This window comes from Pseudonaja textilis, chromosome 2 (assembly GCF_049901715.1).
Source record: "Pseudonaja textilis isolate UNSWEBS1 chromosome 2, rPseTex1.2, whole genome shotgun sequence".
In the NCBI taxonomy this organism is placed as follows: domain Eukaryota; kingdom Metazoa; phylum Chordata; class Lepidosauria; order Squamata; family Elapidae; genus Pseudonaja; species Pseudonaja textilis.
The window spans coordinates 210,997,514-211,021,156 of record NC_141991.1 but is presented as its reverse complement, the minus strand read 5'-3'; the positions used below and the strand labels follow the sequence as shown (position 1 = coordinate 211,021,156).

Sequence of the window (23,643 nt, the reverse complement as noted above, 5' to 3'; positions counted from 1 at the left end):
TTTAGTATAATAGGTAAATCTGAGAATATATCTCAGTTGTAGCATACCAAGATGTGGGGTTTATAAATATTATTTTGCTATCATAATTTTCTTCATATGTATCTACCCATGTTCTCATCTATACATAATGCTGCTGAATACATCGCTGTTTCCTATCAATTTAGGCCTTTTCTCTCCCTTTGTACCTTCTGTTATAATTGTTAAAAATTGTTTAATTCTTATGAAATTTGTTATAGCACCCACTCCACAAGGCAACTCAAATTAATAATACTGTGCCTTTAACTTAGTTTGTTTAATAAACAATGGCTAAACTGTTATTGAAGTTTGTCATATTAAATTAAATTATTTTATTTTATATTATTTAATATAATTAAACATATTTATCTGTTAAATTAAGGTGAGTTAGAAAGTTTTTTTCATTCATTCAATTATGACTGCAGAGTAGAAAGAAGAGGAGCACAAACTCCAGGCTTATCTAGAATTGTTCATAAAACTGTTTTGTGTTATATCCAAACAAGAATGTTTGTTGTTCATAGAATAAAATATTTTATTAGAGTTACTCAAACTTACTCTTTTCATTTTAAAAATGCCTCCCTCTAGATACCTGAAATAAATTGCCATTTGCTTCAGGCACCCAAGGAAGCAAGATATTTATAGATTTACATTTAACGTATTTTTTTAACTTTTATTAAGAATAGTCTGTATTCTCAATTTTAGTATTTCTAAATCACAGAATGCAAGGGTTGCAACATAAGGGTTAAATCTTAGAGATATCTAGTGTAACCCACTGCTTGGTGGAAGATCTGTGATAGGTTATCTGGCCTGTTTCAACCTCTCCAGCTAAGGAAAGTCTTTCCAAGGCAATGTCGCATTGCTGAACAGCTCTACAGTGTAATATTTTATGGAAAACAACACCTGAAGGCTGGTTCATGTAATTAAACCGTGCAAATGAGTGGATCTAATATTTAAAGAAATGTTTCATAACCTGGTTTTGTGTTTGTAAGTGACCCAATAGTCATTGTTATGATGGTGGATTTGGAAAGAAATGCAGTTTTGATTGTATGAATGGTTGCTGACTTGCCACGTATACATACTTTTTTCTCAGACATTACAAGTGCTTAAGTCATTGTACATTAATTTATTTGAAGTGGACTAGTTTCAGACATACAGTTCAGGAAGAATGTTTACAAGTTGAAAGGGATTCGGATGACGTAATTTTTTGTTATGTATGAAAATCTTGTGTAACAGATGGTAGTCATGTTGAGTATAACCTACATCAAGAGTAGCATTTTGAAGAAATGTTCAGATTTTCTTTTCAGTTAGAAATGTTTCATTCTAGAAAGTTAAGACTTGCACATCAGCAAGATACTTCTCCAAAAAAAGAACAGAACAGAATCAAATTTGATGTGATGGCTGAAAATACAGAAGAAAGCTTGAATTCAAAAATAGGCTGGATCTTGCTAGGAACTATAAAGAAAACATATCCAGAAAAAGCTTTCCCACTGCATCCCTTTGGGAGAGGCAACAGCTTGGGATGATGCCAACAACTCCATTCTAAGTTCCCCTCCAGTCTGTCTATGGATCATCAGACTCAGACTATAGTATATGCAAACCTTATAACTCCCAGTGCAGCCATACAACAGTAACACATAAATTCAACACACCAGTTTGGGGGAAGGGAGGGATAAATCACAATTCACAGAGAATACACAAATCACAGAGAAAACACATACATATTTTTCTTGATAAATCCTCAAAAACTTGTATAAAGATAGGCAACATATTTGCATTTGTCATAATTGAATTGTCATTTACACACATACACAAGCAGAGTTAACATAATGCTAAAAGGGGGGAATACGTACAAAAACCACTCTGAATTATAACAGATTGGGACTGTCTATACAATTCATAACAAACTAATTATTTACATAATTATTTCAGATTCACTGATAATTTTGAATATCCAAATATAAAATAATATTTCAAAAGGGCAATATTTAAATAGTTTTTACAGAGTTTATATTAACCGGATACTTTGATTACATTTGTATGTACAGATATAGCAAGAAGAGATAATTTTTATCTCTCTGAATATCTTTGAGTATAACTATATTGTTCAAGAAATATGGAGTATTTGGAAGATTCCAAAGTCCTGTTGTAAATTTTTTATTTGAACAAATGTTTTCAAGCTGCCTTCTGTGTTTTGAAGGACATTAAGCAGAGAATTCATTTCATAGTGTCATCCACCAAAGCTTTTATAGCAATGAATAGTATCCAATGCCATTTCGTTTATTACAAATTCAGTGTCACTTGTCATACTGATACTGCAACATTATAAGTTTTATATCTTTTAAAAGAAAATTCTTAAATAATATTAAACAAAAGCTTGAAAGGAAAAATGTTCCTTTAAATTCTCAGTAAACAAAACATTTCACACAATCTATATATATTTCACTTGTTTATCATCTGCTTCTTCAGCTTTCACTCTCTGTCTATATAAATATTATTTATAGTAGTGCTTAGTTCCCCACCATTTAAGGCATTGACGGAACAGAATATCACAAGACTATTAATGGGCAACTTCTCTAGAATGGTATTTTCTTTCTATTTCTTTCTGCCTTGGAATCACTTGTTCTATTACTTATGTACACGGGCAGATTTTCAATTATATGTTTCTACAATATTTGAACCCAATGAATACTTTCTCAAAATAGCAGTCTACTTATGCTGTTTAGGCTGACTATATACATTACACTTCAATTTTGGCAAGGTCACTGAATTCATTAGTCATTTGTTTTCCCAGCCCTCATAGACCCCCTTCAAATCAACACCTTTGAAACGTGGGCTATCCTAAATTAAAAAGGTAAATGCTTCTATTTTGTCTCTTTCCTCTATTGGAGTATAAGCCTCAATCTGGTTTGTAGCACTATATAACTTAGAGATCATGATACTAGAACCACTTTAATCATCTGATATTTTACAACGGATGTTAAAGTTACAGTAAAAAAAGCAGAAGTTGTTTGGAAAAAAGGAAGACATTAAATATCTTAGGCATAATCATTTGTATTATAGTAGTATGTTTTAAAATACAATTCCTTTTATAGCTATATTAGGTATTGCATCTATGGCAAGATTCCTGATTGTTAATTGATGCTGTATTTCAAAATAACTGTCCTGATGCAGTATTATTACATAGATAAAATAATTGTGTTATATTTTTTTCTTTGAAAGGATACTTTCTTAGAATAAAAACACACCAAATAAAGGTTAACATTTGCTTTATTAGTTCCTTTTATTCCCATTAAAAGTTCTATAAAAAGAGACTAAAGTTGATCCAAATAATAAGATATTTTTCTCCATATAATTTAAAGGTCAGAGAACAGGAAATGGATAGATAAAAGATTCAGTTATTTTGCATTATTATAAATGTCGCAATTTCTGAAAGAGAATCATTCATAACACATTTTCCCTAGATTCTTTAATTTTATAAATCTGTTGTTTCTTTTTTTGAAATAGCCTAATTTAACACTATACCACTAAACTGCTTTTCAAAAAAGATACATATAATTCATTCCAGCTACAGTGTTAACAGTGTTTTTCTTTAAAGATTTGTGTCATATTGAGGCACCACTGATTTTGATACTTTATTTTGCGGTAATATTCCAACTCTCTACAAATGGCTATTAACAAGTTTTTCTTAACATGTCACCAATACAATCCTAAACTTTTTCAGAACTTGGCTTTTCCATTTTGAAAGTGTACATCTAATTTTGAGTTAGTTACCATAATTTTAGCAGATTTTTATCATGAAATACTTGATGATACCTTAAGCTTTGAGTGCTTCAAATTTCCACAAGTGTACTAGACTGTACTAAAGATATACTTCTCTTTTTTCATAATAACTGTAGACTAAAAATAATGAGAATTAAATAGTTAGAATTAGAATATTTAAAACTACATTTTATTGCCACTGTACACATGTGCAAAATGTTTACAGTGTTAATTTAGTATTTTGAGAAAAATTAGATTAGGAAGAAGCCAAATAATGTATTGCAGATAATTATTCTAAGTTTAACAAGGACATTAATTATAATTAGTGGATATTTTCACTGCAGCTTTTATGTTGCATAGTAACAAAATATTCAACCATTGTTCAGAAACTGTTTAATTGGTATTTAGATTAATCAACATACATGTATCCCAAAAATCTCAACTTTTAAATTAATTATATAGGCAGCAACCTTGTCAAAAAAAATTTTTGTTCCATAGTAACTGAGGGAATTCCAGTTACAGGATCTGGAAACAAAAAACAGAAAGTACTGTGCATGTGCACAAATATGTGTTTCTCCCTTAAAATTAGAATTTAGTATTTGTATGTTGCCTATTTCATTCTTTGTAAACCAGCAGATTCCACTAGCCCAGACAACATCTAAAAACATAATATTATTGGTTCACTCAGGAATTCTTCTGGTATGCTTACATATAGGGAAATCCTGACTGATAGTAAATATGTTTTCTTTTCTACTCATTATTCCTCTTTATTGGCAGGAGATCTGCCAGTGATTGGTTTTTTCAGGCATCAGCAAATGGTTGTGCATCCTTAAAGGCACTGCTATTAGTCTGATCATCTCTCCCTTCTCAGAAAATGAGTGACTATTACATTTTACACATCTTGTCCTTCCCTTTCATTTTTCCCAGTATTTTTGTTATTTTTTTAAAAACTTCATTGCATTTAACAGATTGTTTAGAGCAAAACCAAGAAAAAAGAAAGGAGAAACAAAAAGGAGATATTTACAAGCTAGGTAAAATCAAGTAAGAATTTTCCAAATAATCTTACATTAGTATTACATACAAGACTATGAGTAATTAGGTGCTGGATGGGTTCTTGCTACAACAACCCAACGAATTACTATCATTCTAAATCAAGGATGTCAAACTCACTGCATCACATTGTCACATGACATATTGTTACTTTCCCCCCTTCACTAAACTGGAGGTGGGCATGCCAGCGGATGACACATCTGGCCACGAGTTTGACACCCCTGACCTAAATAATCAAACTGATATTGGACTCCTCCCATCATTACTGTTTTCTCTCCAGAGTCATATCAGATAGTAGTTATCTCATGAGAACAAGCTTGGCAAATAGCAGTTAGCTAGTTGCTGCTTCCAATGCTACCTGTGTCGGCACAGGTGGATTTTAGTGCGCCTAGTCCTCCTGCTGTTTCCTTTTCAGGCTTCTGCATGTATAATCAGTACATCAATTATTGAAATGCAGCAGCAAAGATAAAAGCAGTTTCATCCACTCAAGCAAAAATGATAATTTGGTTGGCAACTCCAAAAGAAAGCAGCCAGGCACTCCAGCTACAAATCATTTGACAAGTCTATCAATTCCACATGTCAGCTTTACTGTTAAAAGCTTCATGTTATCACATTGTTACAGAATAAACTCAAATGTGATTGTTTTAGGCAGTTATAATAGTCTTAATTAAGAAATAAAACTGTTGAACTAACTGTGATACTTCTGACAAGAAATAGAAACTTTTCATAAAGCCTGTAAAGTCCTGATTCCCCTTTCCCTCCCTCCCTCCCAACAATTTATTCCAAGGAATTAGAGAATCCCCAGAGAAAATGGATGCCTCAGAATTAGCATTTGTTTCTATAATATGAAACAATGAAAACTGTTACATTGTAATAATAATTCTCTATTCACAAGTGTTAAGAAATGCCTGGCTTCTGTTAACAAATTATTTGAAGTAAAGTCTTCAATGAACTATTACTACGTTTACTTAATTTGGTTTCACTAACTCAGGGCTGTCAAACTCCTGGCCCGCCGGCGGATGTGTCATGCGCTGGCCATGCCCATTTTAACAAAGGGGCGGGAGTCTGGATACATCACTTGATGACGCTGTGTCGATGTGGGTTTGACACCCCTGTATTAACTGCACCTTATTGCATTTGTTTTATTTATTTATAAAATGTATAGGCCACTCTTCTTACCTTAAGGTTAACTCTTGTATGTATTCCAGATCTAATTTACTGATGGACATGGTTTACAACCACAGTTGAGATCAGAATTTCTGTTGCTAAGTGATGTAGTTATTAGGTGACTCAACACCTGATTTTGCAACCTTTGACCACAGTCATTAAATAAATTATGCAGTAGGCAAATCCAATTTACCCCATTCATTGTGCTTGTAAAAAGCCAACTGAAAAAATCGTAAATAGCAATCACATGACTCTAGGACCCTGCAACCATGATAAACACATGCTGGTTGCCAAGCACCCAAATTTGATCATATGACTGCAGAGGCATTGTAACATTAAAAATACATGGACCAGTTCAGTGGTGGGATTCAAAATTTTTTACTACCAGTTCTGTGGCGTGGCTTGGTGGGCATGGCAGGGAAAGGATACTGCAAAATCCCCATTCCCTCTCCACCCCATTAACCTGCTTTCCAGCTCCATTCTCCTGTGCAAGGCAACAAAAGAAGACCCAGCCAATTAGCTGGGTCTCAGGAGGCAGAGAATAGATGGGGGTGGAGCCAGTCAGAAGTGATATTTGCCAGTTCTAGGAACTACTCAAAATTTTCACTACCAGTTCTCCAGAACTGGTCAGAACCTGCTGAATACCACCTCTGGACCAGTTGTAAGTCACTTTTTTGAGTGCTGTCACAATGGTTGTTAAAAATTATTGTAAGTAGAGGACTACCCGGATATATTAATCAGATTTAGCTGCATTCTGATTAAATGTTCTTGTTTTGTAGTTTCCTTGCAACTTGTTTCAAAATCCATGTAGCCTTAGACTTGATGCATTCTTTATAGCAGTGTTTATTTCTTGTTTTACAAAGAAAATTACATTTTTTAAAATAAATATGTCCCTGTTAAGAAAATGTGTTTTACTAAGCCGTTGGTTCTTAAATTTCTCAACTACTAAAATTGCTATTTCAATAATGTCCAATATATCCTTGGCTAGAAAAAAATTCTTTATTCAGTGTTCAGTGTTACATCAGAAGATGAAACAGAATTATACAGCCCTTGTAGCTTTTTGTCAAATCCAGAGGAGTAGGGGGATATAGTCTTCAGCTATTTTAACTTTTCAAATTAGATCCTAGTGTGACGGAAGAGAGTCATCATTCAAAGCATGGAATATTGTTATTATTGCTCAAATAGATGTTTAAACTGGATTTACCGTTTTTATCCAACTATCAAGTTTTTTCCCAAGGATCCAAGATAGGCAAATATTGTTTGATGATATTAAAGGTATCATCTCCAGATGTAAGCTGTTTCGAGTAAAGCTGCCTTTTGTAATTGACTGTTGGTGATTTAGTCAATACTGATTGTGTTCCTGTGGTGCTTGAGTTGTTTTGGGATTGCACCTAAGCCACCTATTACTCTTGGTATTATGTTTGCTTTCTTTTGCCACAGTCAGTTCTACTTCTATTTGTAGATCTTTGAATTTTATGATTTTTGTCTAGTTCTTTCTCCTCTATTTGGCTGTCTCCAAGTACTATGCAGGTCTCATTGGGGAAGAATCAATTTTGACTTAACCCTGACAAGATAAGGGTGTGGGTTTTAGGTGTCACCATATCCATTTACTTTTTACAGTTAGTCCTGAATGACGATACACTTGCCCCAGTTAAGGTCAATGTACATACTTGGAGTTTTCTTGGTTCACAGCTCCTACTCAAAGACAGGTGATAGCTGTAGCCAGAAGAGCTTCTGCACAAATAAACATTGTGTTCCCATTGCATGTATTCTTCAATCATGAGGCACTACATAAGTCATATCTTAGTCATCTCTCAATTGAACTGTTGGCAATGTGCTGCACATGGGAATAACCTCAAGCATTTGGAAGCCTCAGCAAGTCCTAAATGCAGAGAAATGTATAGTTTTGGGAGAACTATCACCCACCCATGTGACACTATGTTAAGTTGGTTACAATAGACTTCTGAGTACAGTTCAAGAAATTGGTTGCTCCTTTGTGAGCCCTACATAGCATGGGACTGGGTGAGGCTCTTTCCCAGGCATCGAGAATGGGACATTGGAAATCCCAACATAAGCACAAATGTGCAACAATTTGTATTTTTACTGAGCCTCAATATCGTTTTACTTGCTTTTTGTCTTAATATAATACTTTGTTCTTGTTTATTTGCTACTCAGAGTTTCTTGTGTAGCCATATAAATTGGATGGATAAATAAATCAGCTAGCATTGCTGCAAGGAAAGAAATCCATAATATCTGTGATTATGTCTTAATATAATATTGCTGTAAATAAAGTCTTAGCAAATATAGTGCTAGATTACTGAAATTGAGCAAAGATAGGACATGTTTCCCAACTGCACAAAATAAATGTGTTAAGACAGAGAAGCTGAATTGTAAACATTTGTTTCAAGATATAAATGAATTATAGGCAAAAGCTCCATATTGTACTCTCACATTTTGATTCAGCCCATTGCAAAAATCATAAGGACAGAAGAAATTATATAAATCAAGAAAGAGAGATTTTTATACGTATGGAGACAGAACACACAAAATGTATTAAAGTGGGTAATAAAATTTCATCAAAGAACTTGAAAATGCTAAGCTACATTACCTGAACAACTGCTTCAGTCATAAGAAAAACACAATTGTTTGAGAATATTTTTAAATACTTTATTAATCTTTGTGGTATAACAACAGCTTTTAATTATATGAGCTGGTACAACATATACCTTTACTCTGTTGTTTTAGTGTGTGTAAGAGTGAAAATCATTTTCTTAATTAACTGGTGCTAATAAGTGTGAGAGCATGGATTGAGGACATAGGATGCAACAAATGTGCTTGAGATACAGATTTCTAGATCTCAGAACAGCAGCCATACTAACTAGGGCCATACCCACACATCTGCTTTGCCTTGATCTCCCTCCATACCAGAGTCTACAGGAAATCTAAAATCTTGCTGTCCCTATAAGGATGCTCATGACAAACATTCAGAATAGATCTATACTGAATTACTGTCCGTAGAGATTTAATAGACAACATTCTAAGCAACATGATTGGCAGTTCCTTTATCTGAAATTTCAGTGCCACCCATCATCATCCAACATATGAACAGCCTTCTCCAATTGACCTCAGCTGCATTTTTTCCTTTTCTGTTTCTCATTAATTTCTTGAACTGTTAATTCTTTAGATAATTGACTGTTTGATCTAATGACCATTAGATGGCAGCAAGAGTCCTTCTCTTTCTCTGCCTTCCATGATATGAGATGGACAGCAAATACATTTCATAAATACATCTATATCCCACTTTTATTATTTTTTCAAACAACTCAAAGTGACAAACATATCCCTCTTCTTCCTCCTACTTTTCCCACAACAACAACTGCGAGGTGAGTTGGGCTGAGAGAGAAAGTAATAGTTATCTTCTAATTTCTGAAACCCATAAATGTAAGAATTCACAATACAGGTAGTCCTCGACTTAGGACCACAATTGAACCCAACATTTCTGTCGTTAAGTGAGACATTTGTTAAGTGGGTTTTGCCCCATTTTATGACCTTTCTTGCCACAGTTGTTAAGTGAATCACTGCAGTGGATAAGTAAGTAACCTGGATGTTAAGTGAATCTGGCTGTCCCATTGACTTTGCTTGTCAGAAGGGCGCAAAAGCTGATTACATGATCTTGGGACACATCAACAGTCATAAATATGAACCAGTTGCCAAGCATCTGAAATTTGAACACATGATCGTGGGGATGCTGCAAAGGTCGTGAATGTGAAAAATGGTCACAAGTCTCTTTTTTCATTACCCTAGTAACTTTGAACAGTCACTAAATGAACTGTTGTAAATCAAGAACTACCTGTAGTGGCTTTAATAGCTAAGTCAGGACTAGAATCCACAGTCTTCCAGATACCATATTTTTTGTTTGGTTGGTTTGGTTTTGTGTTGTTAAGATATGATCAGTTGATACGTGCTGGAGTCTAAGTAAAAAGGTTAGCTGTCAGGATTGATGTGGGAGTTGAATAAGAATATAATATGATGAGGAAAAGCAAGCAGCAATTACAAAATTGTCATAAATTGTCATTTATGTAGAGTATGAAGAGAGTTAGTCCTAGAACACTGCCTTGGGGGACACCGCTGTTCACAGGTACAGAATTTGATAGGATGCTCCCAATTTTGACCATTTATTGTCTGTTTGACAGGAATGCTTCTATCCAGTTATGCAGGTATCCAGAGATATCATAAGTTTTTAGTTTTAGGAGTAGTTTGTTGTGTACCACTGAATCAAAGGCTTTACAGAAGTCTATGTAGTTTGTGTCTATTGCTTTGCCCTGATTGAGTTGTGTAGTCCATATGTTTTTGCAGTGTAAGAGTTGCAGATTGCAGGATAGTTTTTTCCTGAAACCAAATTGTTTATTAGAGAGTAGGTTGTTTGTCTCTAAGTAGAGGATAATGGATTGGTTAATAATTGATTCCATGACTTTACAGGTGACTCAGCATAAGGAGATTGGTCTGCAATTTTAAACTAGGCTGGGGTCTTCCTTTTTGAAGATTGGGATGACTGTGGCTTGTGACCATAGTTTTGGCAAGGAGCTGGTCCTGAAGGATTTTTTGAAGATTATGCTTAGAGGTTTGGCTATGGCAGAGGATAGCTTTTTTAAGAAGTAGACACATATTCCGCCTGGTCCAATAGATAGAGATGGTTTTAGATTGCATAGTGCTTTTTCAACATTGTCTACTGTAAAATCGATATGTATTAGATCATTGTAGTTGTCTGTGGTTCGACTAGGAAATATTGGGCATGATCCATTGCTGTTTACAAATACTGAGCCAAGGAATGTGTTAAAGAGGTTGGCTTTAATAGTGTCATCGTTGCAGTCTTTACTATTAGGTCCTTTCAGGGGTGGGATGGACCTTGAGTCTTTTAGTTTGTTGTTTAGAAAATTGTAGAAGGTGCAGTTGGAATTGGTGCGTAGAAGGTTTTCCTCTTGTTTAATGTGATAATTGGTGCATTCAGTCTTTATCTAGTGGCATAAAAGCAATGCTTCAGGGTCTAAATTTGGTTTGACTACAGAATGGTAATTCTAACATGAACTTCCCATGTAACTTGGATGTAAGCATCCATGCTTCCCATAAGGCAAGGGAACTGCTTTGCTTTGTTTATTTTCCAATCAGGACTGATTCTGGCAGGTATATCTTGCATCTGTTCAGATGAGATAATGTTGCTAATAGGTCCTGGAGGAACTTAAACATGTTATTGAATACTGTGGAAGTCATATTCTGTCTTCACAAGGCTGAATTTGCATCCACATTGAAGTCTTCCAAGATAATTAAACTCTCTTCTCCTGCCTAAGTAAGAGAGAAGTTTGCTTAATATGGGTATATGGGTCATGAATGAATAATAGCTTTGTCTGAAGTTGAAGTTTCAATTTTTCTTTCTTACATTTCTTTGTAGTTTTTGAGCCTGTCGTGAAATATTCCTTTGAGTGGACAATTTGCTTATCCATAGCAACACAATATTGCATTTTAATAATCATGAAATAAAGTTCCATTCCTTCATTCAAAATGTGCATATTTTTTGAGATGTTCGTTCAATATCATTGCTCAAACTAGCACAATTTATCACTTTTTATTAGAATGGCTTTAGTTTATGCCTAAGGAAAAAACAAATAAATCTATGGTTTGTATTCAATTTGCATATAAATAACATTCCATTTAAAAACCTATCATTTATCATCTTAATCTTAATTCTCAAAACATAATTTATTATTGATGCATAGCAACCTCTCTATTAGTAACATTAGCAAAGTTGTTGATGAAAATAAATAGGAAATTTTTCATCTTTTTTTCCAGGAGTAGCTATTTAAGCTATAAATATAATTCCATGTATTAAATGCTTGTGTACAAATAATTTAACATAATTTCCTTTGGACAGCTGTGCTCATAAACTAATGGGAATGAAGTTTTTTTGAAGTGCTTTTAAGAATATTTGAGTTGAAAAGAATTTCTGTACTGCAGAAAGTCTTTCTACCTTTGATTTCAGATTTTTGTTTATTTTTAGCTTTGTTGTCAGCAGCATAAATTCTCCAGTTATTTAAATTATCCAATCTGTGAGAGCTGCAGTAAAATGATAGGAAGTTGATCTTCCAAGGGCTCTGATAATCAAAATACTTAAATACAAATACAAAATTACCATGATCCTAAGCCATGTCTTGAGGAAAATGGTGCTGATTCAGTGATGACAGTATGGTTATTTTTTTAAAATATAGGAAAGGACATTTCCCCATAATTCTTTATACAGGCAGTCCTCGACTTAAAAACCACAAGTGACCCCCAAATTTCTGTTGCTAAGTGAGACAGTTGTTAAGTGAATGTTGCCCCATTTTATGAACTTTCTCGCCACAGTTGTTAAGTGGAACACTGCAGTAAATTGTTAAGTTATTGACATGATAAATGATTCTGGTTTCCCCATTGACTTTGATTGCCAGAAGGTTGCCAAATCTGATCACATGACCCTTGATTTGCAACCATCATAAATATGAGTCAGTTGCCAAGCATCTGAATTTTTATTATGACCATGAGGACGCTGCAATGGTTGTAAATGTGGAAATCAGTCATAAATTGCTTTTTTCAATGCCTTTGTAACTTTGAATGGTCACTAAATGAATTAAGTCAACTACCTGTAATTTTCTTCAAATATCTTGTATATTTTGAAAAAGGTTTTGTTATGGCATGCTTTTAGTGTGATTGTGCTTCAGTTCCAAATATTGATTAAGTGATTGAGTGATTGATTGATACCCCAACTTTATTATTTTTACAAATAACAACATGGCAAACATATCCAACACACCTTCCTCCTCCTATTTTCCTCACAACAACCATGTGAAATGGTTTGGGATTAAAGTTATTGGCCCAAATTCACTGAGCTGGTTTGATTATTAAATTTCTACTCGCCCACAGTAAAATAAAAAATAAAAATCTTGACAGGACAAATTGTGCATAGCTTAATACAAATCATGAAGTTCTGCTTTTAAGATAAAAACCATTATGGTTGTCTGATCAAAGGCAACAAGGAAAAAGGCTTGGAAGATGATTCCACTTTTTAGAACAGGAAAAGCAATGGAGGCTTCTCCCTCTTCCTCATTGTAGACAGACCTCTAAGCAAGAGGGTAATGAGGTCACGTACAACTGATGACGCTTCATCCTCCTTCTAGAACCAAAAGTTGACTTTTACAATATTTCATAATAGTTGAACAAGACTAGAAGCATAATTGCATTCCATAATAGAGTGAGATTTATTGCAGGTATATAATATATTGAGTTTCCATCAGTCTTTCTTCTTTTTGTTCTCCATCCTGTCTTGATCTTTCCTAACGCAGCCCCCTCCTCCTTTTCTTCTTTTATTGCTCTTTTGATGAAGGAGAAAGAGACAAGGCTGCAAGCTTGTGTCTGGAAAAAAATGCTGTATGCATATTCATGAAGGTGGTGGTGGGGCCAGTTTTTATGGCTGCAATACTTTATTTTACATATAATTAATTTTAATCATCAGTATGTTAATTCTATTAGTAATTATTTGATTTTTGCCCTGATCCATTTTTTTTCTGTTTGGACTGTGGACTGTAGCAGTGTATATGCACATAGATAGATACACAATTATTTGAGTGGGAAGTGCATCTTCCAACATTTGACTCAACTGGAATTGGCAAACATAGATTAGCAATGTAGAGAAATTGTGTAAGTGTGTTTGTACATATCATTTTAGAAGCAGACTTTAATTCTTTTCACATGAATACAGTATTACAATATACCAGAATGCACTGAATTTTGATTCCTCCTTGTCACAAAAAGCCCCCTACTGTTAGCTATCTTACTTCAACGACTATCATAAAATTGGATTATTTCCATGATGGCAAACCTATGGCACGCGTACCAGAGGTGGCACACTATGGGCACATGAGCTGCCACCCCAGCTCAGCTGTGCCAGGCATGCACGTGTGCCTCCCACCGGCCAGCTGATCTACGGGTCTCTGCTGTGCATGGGTGAGGGGGCTGGACGCATGTGTGGGAGACGTGTGCATGCACAGAGGCACATGCATGGGGCCACATGCGCAGGGGTGGGGTGCATGCACAGGAGGTGGGGAGCATGCACGGGGAACATGCACTTATTGTATTTTGGGGGTACACGCACACGTGCGTGCTTTGGGCACTCAGTGCTGAAAAGGTTAGCCATCACTGGATTATTTCAATTCTCTCTGGTGAAACTGAATTTGAAAACAATTTAAAAACTCCAGTTTGTCAGAATATAGCTAGCAGACTCCTGAAAGTTGGTGTTCAAACTAAATCACACCAATTTTGGAAGAATTTAATTGGCTAGCAGTTCACTTTGTTCGAACTGATGTTGTTTTCCATTAGTGCTCTCCAGATGTTTTAAATATCAACTTCCATCAGATCCAACAAGCACAGTCATTGCCAAGGAATGTGAAAAGTTGTAAATCAAAATATATACTTCCAATATTTCCTGATATATTTGATCAAATGTTTCTTAAAATGAAGAATAAACTTAAGAGTACGGACTTTAAATTTAAAAATACAATCAAAATATGAAGAAGCAAATGGTTGGCTTTTAAATTACATATCTCATTAGCAATCAGTAGTAGAGAAAAATATTTTGGAATACCCCGCAGTAATAAATACATAATATATTTTTAAATATTAAATTATATTGTTCCTTTCTCTTCTGCATTAAACAGTTGCGAGAAGCTGGACTAGCTTCTATAGCAAGTCTGATTTGTTACTCTTCATTGTACTGGAAATAATCATCAAAAATAATGTTATCTTAGCATATGCTTTTCTTGGAAGCTCTTATATTGATGGTGCAAAAATACTTTATTTTCCAAATATTATATTGTGCCATTTTGCCTGCTACCCCAGTGAATTAGTTTATTTTCCTAATGAGATTATATTGCCGTAACTCATTTAGCTTTTGAATATTAAAAATGCTGTAACAGATAACAGATAATCAGAGTTGGAAGGGACCTTATAGGTCATCAAGTCCAATCCCCCACCCAAGCAGGAGACCCTAAACCATTTCTGACAAATGGCAGTCTAATCTCTTCTTGAAAGTCTCAAGTGATAGTGCTTCCAGAACTTCTGAGGGCAAGCTGTTCCATTGGTTGATTGTTCTGTCAGAAAGTTTCTCCTTATTTCCAGGTTAAATCTCTCCTTGTTCAGTTTCCATCCATTATTCCTTGTCTGGCCTACAGGAGCTTTAGAAAATAGCTTGACTCCTTCCTCCCTGTGGCAGCCCTCAAATATTGGAAGACCACTATCATGTCTCCCCTGGTCCTTTTCTTTACTAGACTAGCCAAGCCCAGTTCCTGCAGATGTTCATTGTATGTTTTAGCCTCCAGGCCCTGGTTGCTCTTCTCTGAACCTTTTCTAGAGTCTCAACATCTTTTTTATAATGTGGTGAACAAAACTGGATGCAGTACTCTAGGTGTAGTCTTACTAAGGCTTTATAGAGTGGTATTAGTACTTCCCTTGTACTTGACTGTTAATACAATTTAGGATTGCATTAGCTTTTTTGGCTGCAGCTGCACACTGCTGGCTCATATTTAGCTGGTTGTCCACTAAGACTCCAAGATCCCTCTCATAGTTACTGCTATTGAGCCTGGTTTCACCCAGTCTATATGGGTACTTTTGGTTTTTCTTGCCTAGGTGTAGGACTCTATATTGAATTTCATTTTATTAGATATGGCCTAGTGTTCTAGTCTGTCAAGATCCAGCTGGATCTTGAGCCTGTCTTCTTGGGTGTTAGCTATTCTTGCCAGCTTAGTATCATCTGCAAATTTAGTAAGTTCCCCTTCTATTCCCTCATCTAAGTCATTAATGAAGATATTGAAGAGTACTGGGCCTAAGACGGAACCTTGTGGCACCCCACTGCTTACTTCCCTCCATGTAGACTTAGACCCATTAAGGATACTCGTTGAGTACAGTTTGCCAGCCAGTTGCGAGTCCATCTAGTGGTGGTGCTATCTATTCCCCTTTTTTCTAGCTTACTAAGAAGTAGGTTGTGGTCTACTTTGTCGAATGCCTTGCTGAAATCTAAATAATGTCCACAGTATTTTGCTGGCCTACTAATTTAGTCACTGTGTTGAAGAATGAAATAAGATTGGTTTGGCATGATCTGTTTTTAACAAACCCGTGCTGATTGCTAGTTATTATTTTACTTGTTTCTAGATGTTGGCAGATCTGTCTTTTTATTATTTTTTCCAGTATCTTCCTGGGTGTTGATGTTAGGCTGATTGGTCTATAGTTTCTTGGGTCTGTTTTTTTTCCTTTTGTTTTTATTATGATGGCTTAAAGACCGTATTTTCTCTCAATACAGGGACCTTGCTGCAAGAAACTGTCTGGTAGGTGAAAATAATGTTCTGAAAATTAGTGACTTTGGAATGTCTCGTCAAGAAGACGATGGAGTATATTCATCTTCAGGATTAAAGCAAATTCCAATTAAATGGACTGCCCCAGAGGCCTTGAACTATGGTAAGGAAATATTGCTGGTGGCCAGGCCAGGCGCATGGGGTGAGTGGGGCAAGTTCCCCCCTCCGCCCTATCTGCTGCTATCAGTAGTTTCCCCAGCATACATTGTTTGAATATGACAGTAGGAGTAAAACATTTAAAGATACTTAAATGCCCTTGGAATCAACACTTTTAATAATTTGGAGCCCAATGAAATACCAGGCTTTGAGCCCCTGTTTTTTACAACAATTACCTTCATTCAGCTACACAAAATATAATAACTAAACCAAAAAGTCCATTATTTTCATGTTCTAGAAATAATACTGTAGGGTCTATATTTTCTTAGCCAGAAGTCTCTCTCTCTCTCTCTCCCCCTAAGAACGGAGCTGGAGACGGTATCCTGTGATCCCAAATAAAGAATGATCGATTGGTAGGAAAACGGGGAGGGGAATTTTTCTGCAGACTTTTTGGGGGGGATTTTCTCAGGATCTCTGGTCTGCAGGATTTGAAATTATGAGTTTGGTGGTCCCTGAGGTCCAAAAGGTTGGCGACCCTTGCCATAGAAGGTATGATGATAAGTTATCCAGATGTGAAACAGGATCTCACCAGGTAATAATAGATCTCTCAAAATCTTACCAATTTTTTATTGACTAAAACGAATAAGCAAATTTGGTTAAGTTTCCTAAACTTGGAAATTAGAGTTCCAGCTGTTTATCAAATATCACATACTTGTCAATTTGGTTAAATGTTGCCCTGTAGGGAAAAAAAAAACCATATACCCACTTGAATCTCAAGTTTATATGTTTCTTTAATATTTAAAATAACTATAGCAAATATATAAATTACCCCAGGGATTTGTGAGATTTATTACTCTAGTATTGCATCAGAAAAAAATGATTGTGGATTATGTTCTACTGAAAATGTCCTCCTTGCATACTCAGACTAGAAGCCAAGCATTTCTTGGTCAAATCTTATTAAATATCAATAGTAAGATATGTCAAACCTGTCTTTATATCAAATTTGATTTTTTTACATTATTCATCATGAAGGAATTTACTCTCCAAGATAAGAAGCAATAATTACATCCTTCTTTCATAGAAGAAATTTGTTGAGTCACTGTAATAAAGAAGACCAGCTCTGTCAGAACAGCCTAGAATCATATTATTTACTTGCATTATTTTGAAAATGGTTCAGGTTCTGAGTCTTGGGAATTTTGTATACCCTATGTGCTTTTTGTCAGCTGAAAGTATTCATAAGATGATTAGGATAGATGGCCTGCTGGGACAGTTAACCAAGATTATTAATTTTTCTGCATGGAAGTTTAAATAATTTTCAGAAATAACAAAGCAGAAAGGGATGAAAGTAATCATCATGAGAAAGGTTCAATAATTTATAACTTTTTGAAAATGACCTCTGAGTTTGCAGATTTTTTTTAGAATTTCCAATTGCTAAATGTTTAACTTACAATTTAAATCTATAATACACCAGTATAAATGAAATACACATAAGTGACACTGATGGTTGAAGTTATATTCATTGTTCCAACTTTCAAACTTCTATTTGCATTTAAACATCTCATGCTGTTTTAAATTAGGCTACCTGATAAGTGGAGAGCAATTATGAGCATTCACTGTGCTGCTAGAAATGCGATTACATGTCTAAGTCTACATCTTTTTTCCTTTGGGATTTAACATTTAATAGCATAGTATGTTTTATTTAAAATATTTAGGAATGTTAATTAGAAACAATTGTTTTGTTAAGAAAAAGTAAGTTATATGGAATTAATTACCTTTCTCAGTAAGTATATGATAACCTTTCCCAACCTGCATTTAAATTTCCAAAAATCTCAAACACAGCAACCTTGAGGAAAACCCAATGGAAAGCTACTACACGGGAACCTTCAAAGGAAGCTGGTGCTAAAACTTCAGTCGTATGCATTAAAGCCATAGAAAATTGAGAAAGCTATGCTGAAAAATGATAGCATAACTATTTGCCAAGAGCTTTTATGCAACTATGAAAAATCGCTGTTGGACTGGAGACGCTGTTTTATTCCAAATGTCATAAAATAACTTTCCAAGTATTGTGAATAAGGTTTCAATAATGCAGATATGAAATAAAATATGTATTTAAATGCCAAATTCTATATATAATATTTTCCAAATGCTTCTTTCAATTCTTATCCAGGGTACTGCTTTTTAAAAATACAAAATAAAAAAGGTGTGGCAAACAGTTTTGACATGCAAAAAGATATACTTTTAAATAATTCCTATGTTAGATTTTATGATAAATTGGGGGTGTTCCTTAGATTTGCATATCCCAATCACTTTATCCCCCCTTTCTCTTGGGAGTGGGAATAAAAGTTTTAGCACTCCAACTGGGTAATTCAAGTATCTCCATTCCATTCTCAAAATTCTTTTTAACTCAGAAGTCACAGGTTGAACACCATCACACCAGTAACTCAGTCACAGGTTGGACACCATCACACTAAATGGTTTAATGGCTGCTATTTTATGAGATACAACCAAACCAATGCTGTGAAGGGGTATTCTGTGGCCATAAAACTCCTAACCAGTAGCTGTGTAGCTTTTGTGTCAAACCCAGGCATCCAGACTACTGGTGAGTGTTGGGAGCTGTCATTGTTACCATCATTCCTAATACAGATCCCCTGAAAGATCATGTGCCACTGGCAACTCTTCTCCTCTCTTACTTACTATGAGACTGTCCGGGATACTATCTCTTGGTTGCCACAGCCAGGGTGGAGGGCTCATCCTCTAAGCTCTCACTCCCTTGGACTAAATTAAGGGGCCAGGACTAGGGAGTTGGAGCCCCCAAAAGAGAGGCCCTCACTCTCACAACAATCTGCGACCACTTTCAATCTCTTATGCCAGCTCTGCTTTTTCTGCTCCTGGTTGAATCACCAACTACACATATTCCTGCCTCATTTTCTTGCAATCTGAATCCATGAGGTCAGGCAAGTAATGAAAAATGGGCAGCATTTTGGTGGGGGCTACAGACACTAAGAACAGTGGACTAAAAGAACTGTTTTGACAATTGTGGCCAAGGGACAAGAAGCAGGTATTCCAGGGACCGATGATTACTTCCCAGACAAGCCATTATCCCATTGCCTAAGCTAATGCCCCTCCCCATTGCTTGGTGGTAGACCCAATTATTTGTGGACCCAGCATCAGCAGCAGGTCAGATATTTTTCTCCTTCCATCTCATTTCCTGCCTGCCATATCTGGAAAGCAGGAGGAGAATGTTTAGAGAAGTAGATCCTACTTGAGAGGTATATATATGTGAGCAGGTATGTTATCAGAGGAGATTTGGTTGACATGTATTTGGATTTTCCAAAAGCTTTTGCCAAACTATCTCATCAAAGACTACTGAATAAGTTTAATAGCTTTCCAGAACAGGGGTTGTCAACCTTTTGGATCTCAGGGACCACCAAACTCATAATTTCAAATCCTGCGGACCAGAGATCCTGAGAAAATCCCCCAAAAAGGTCTGCAGGAAAATTCCCCACCCCATTTTCCTACCAATCGATCATTCTTTATTTGGGATCACAGGATACCGTCTCAGGGGGGGAGAGAGAGAGAGAGAGACTTTTGGCTTCATGCAAGTAAAGCATCAGAAGCATCAGAAGTCTTTCTTTCTCTCCCCCAAACTCCACCAGAAATAAGTCTTTGCCAGCGCAACCTCTTGGAGCATGATGACTTGCAGGGTCCCAAAGACTCATTTCTGGCAGAGTTTGGGGAAGAGAAAGAAAGACTTTTGCTGCTTTCCTTGCATGTAGCCAAAAGTAGCAGAAGAAAGAAGCTGAAAGAAGCAGCCCGGTGGCCAGACCAGGCGCATGGGTGAGTGGGGCAAGTACGCCCCTCTGCCCTTTCCCCCCTCCCCTCACTATCTCATGTTGTTCGCAGTGCAAACGACGCAAGCCTTGTGTTCCCATGGGCCATGTGGGCGGCACAGCCCTGTATTCCTGTGCAGCCTGGATTAATTGCTTTGGGGGAAGCTTTGGGGGTGACATTTCTCTGTGGACCACCAAATTTTATCACGGATCACCAGTGGTCCCTGGACCACTGTTGGCGACCACTGTTCTACAGTATCCCTCCTTATCGTAATCTGCTTGCTGATTTCTAGTTCCAGTTATAAGAAGTCATATATTGAAAGCAGGATTTATGTAGTGAAAAGCCTGATCTTGCTCTGTCGCAGTAATTCTGGTCAACATTGCTTATTATTGACAGACCCAAACTAATACACCATAAACAATGTTGCTGGGAGAAAAAAGGTAACAACAAATCTCCTGCTTCTTCTGAACAACCCACATAGTATGCTACTAGATGTTTGATCATGTTTGTCAATTAACCAATGAGGAAACTGAAGAGGGCTGAAAATGGAGATTAGAAGTGGAAAACAGCAGATTGCTAAATAGCTTGACATTCATAATAAGAGCAGCTATTGAATAGTATACCTCTGTTTTAAGTTACAAGACTTCATTTTATTTAATTATTGGGTGTACCAGCTACTTAAATATAACATCTTCTATAACCACAGAGATAAAGGTATAAAGATTGGCATAAATAATTTTTCCTTTCCAAAGGAACTTTTAAACTTCACTTTTCTGTCTATGGCTCCCTGCTGCTTTGACTTAGTATCGCAAAGTATTGTTTTAAATTGTTTTTAATGTCAATTTTTTAATATTTTGCAATGGATTTTTTAAACTATAAATATGTTTTGTTTTAGTATATGATATAGGAAATGGCATGGATTAAGGCTACAGTTAGGATTATGAATTATGGAATTGAAGAGTCAGAAGGGACCACCAAAGTCATCTAGCACAAGCCTATACAACTTATAAAGGGCTACATTGATAGGTTCAAAATCATATTGAGCTTATAATTATTATTAACCAAAAAACATGAACCTCTAGTTAAAACCTCTGGATATGAAGAACCCACATCTTTCTGCAGAATTCTGAAGGTCTGCAGTCCCAGCCTGGTCGGCCTTTTGTTTCTTGCCTATTTTTCTGTGTGGATTGTCATTGTCCATCTTTTTGTTATCACTTTATCCAATAGGACGGTACACTTCTGAGAGTGATATATGGAGTTATGGAATTTTCCTCTGGGAGACCTTCAGCTTAGGCGTATGCCCGTATCCAGGCATGACTAATCAGCAAGCACGGGAACAAGTGGAGAAAGGTAATGTGCATGTGTGGTTTGTAATGAATATCTATTAAATAATTCCACCTGATTATTTGTATGGCTTTTATAAAATAGGCTGAAATTCCAACACTGAACAGGAGATAATTCAGCATAGCTGAAATACTATAACAGGTATTCGTGCTAGATAATACATTTTGCTATTTGATTATTTAGATAACCAGCATCTTACAATAAAGTCATTGTACAAGGCTAATCTTTAGTTATCTGTAAGTTTTTAGAAGAACTACATGTACATTATTTGATGAAGTGGACTTTGGCTCTTAGAATGACGTGCACATTAAGGCTGTGCAGAGGTTTGAAAACAGTTATGCAGGCCAAAAGATGCTTCTAGATGTGCTTACATAACATTGTTTTTTACCCCTAGAAACCACAGCATTATTTTCCCATAAGAATTGGGCAATAGCATTCTGTAGCTGTAACTTAACCCCAGGTAAAGTTGGTTTAAGGAGTTGCAGGCAACTGATTTGCACAACCATGTATGCTCCAGATCACTGTTTTGCCTTCAGATCTGAAACACTGCACCTGACTCACATTTCTCCCATCTGCCATTTCTTACATGTTGTGCGAATGCACATGCATATGTGCGCGTGTGCACACACACACATTTATATTCCTAAATATTATTAAATAAGAGCAACAGAAGAAACCACTCTAGATGAAAAATCAAGCTGGGTGACCTTGGGCCACTCACATTCTCTCAGCCTTAGGAAGCAGACAATGGCAAACCACTTACAAAATCTTGCCAAGATAATTAGGGACTGTGGCTTACCATCTAAGGCAGAAGAGGAGGGCAGTTTCCATTTTGTCTTTATGTTCTTGATTTCTCTTTGGAGGAGGAAGGTTGCCTGAAAGCCAAATAAAAATGAAACTTTATCTAACAGCCACGAGGCTGAAGCCTGTTGAATCTGAACACCCAGGCAGAATTAAGTGAGGCCACTTGATTTATAAGCTCTGTTTTGTTGTGGACTGACATCCGAGCTGGGTAAATGTCTTCCAGTCTAAATGTGTGCAAGGGATCTTGATCTGAGAATGGCCATTGAGATTTTCATTTCATCTCCCTTTTCTTTGCCTTCTAAATGTTCTTCTAGTCTTCTAATTTGCTCACTATATGTAACCATGGTTTAAATTTTTTAATAAACCAGCAGGGGTGATAGTCATCCTGGGAAAGAGATCTAGGTTATAGATCTAGGTCAGGTTATACTGTGCAGTGTAAAATATTTTGCTAATATTTTGCTGATTTAACATAATAAACTCCAATAAATACCAAATGAATAGCAATAAATATAAATATACCATATTTTTTGCTCCATAAGATTCACCTGACTATAAGATACACCTAGGTTTAGAGGAGGAAAACATACCAAAAAATGTGGACCATCAAATATGGAGCTGCAGAGTAGTGAGGACAGGAGGGGGAGCCTGAAAGGACCACAGATAAGTGTCCTATCAAGCGCCAGCTCTGCCTATTGACTCCTGCACTGTGGAAAAGAGACAGAAGAAAAGGACAATGACAAAAATAGAAGAGATGGGGTTCAGCACTGTAAAAGGAACTGCCACAGTGGCCCGGCTGCTATTCACCAAAGGACTGGCACCAGTCCACCATTGGGGTCCACTGAGGTAATACACTTCACAGTTTGTGATACAATACTCGTTCCATAAGAATTCACAGACATTTCCTCCCACTTTGGGGAGGGGGGAGTGCATCTTATGGAGCGAAAAATACAGTAAATCATCCTCAGACCCCACAACCGAGCTCCAACAAATCCCAAACATCCAAACCAGGCTCATCTGTCATCTGGCCTCAAGACCAGGGGAATATCCCAGTCTTTGTTGCTTTGTGGAAAGCAGTCAAGTTGTGACCATAAAATCTTGAGTGAGGAAGCGCTGCAACAGAGAAGATCCTGTTCAATTTTTTTTTTTT

General features: G+C 36.2%; 1 protein-coding gene across 9 annotated transcripts in view; it reads left to right on the top strand.

The window, feature by feature from the left end:
• FER (FER tyrosine kinase) overlaps nt 1-23,643 on the top strand; it is a 129,555-nt gene that overhangs the window by 105,118 nt on the left and 794 nt on the right. For all 9 annotated transcript variants that reach the window (XM_026719707.2, XM_026719697.2, XM_087926986.1 and 6 more), the window contains 2 exons: nt 16,370-16,524; nt 21,576-21,698. In XM_026719707.2, the coding sequence (XP_026575492.1) occupies nt 16,370-16,524; nt 21,576-21,698 (278 nt within the window). The remainder of the gene's footprint in view (nt 1-16,369; nt 16,525-21,575; nt 21,699-23,643) is intronic.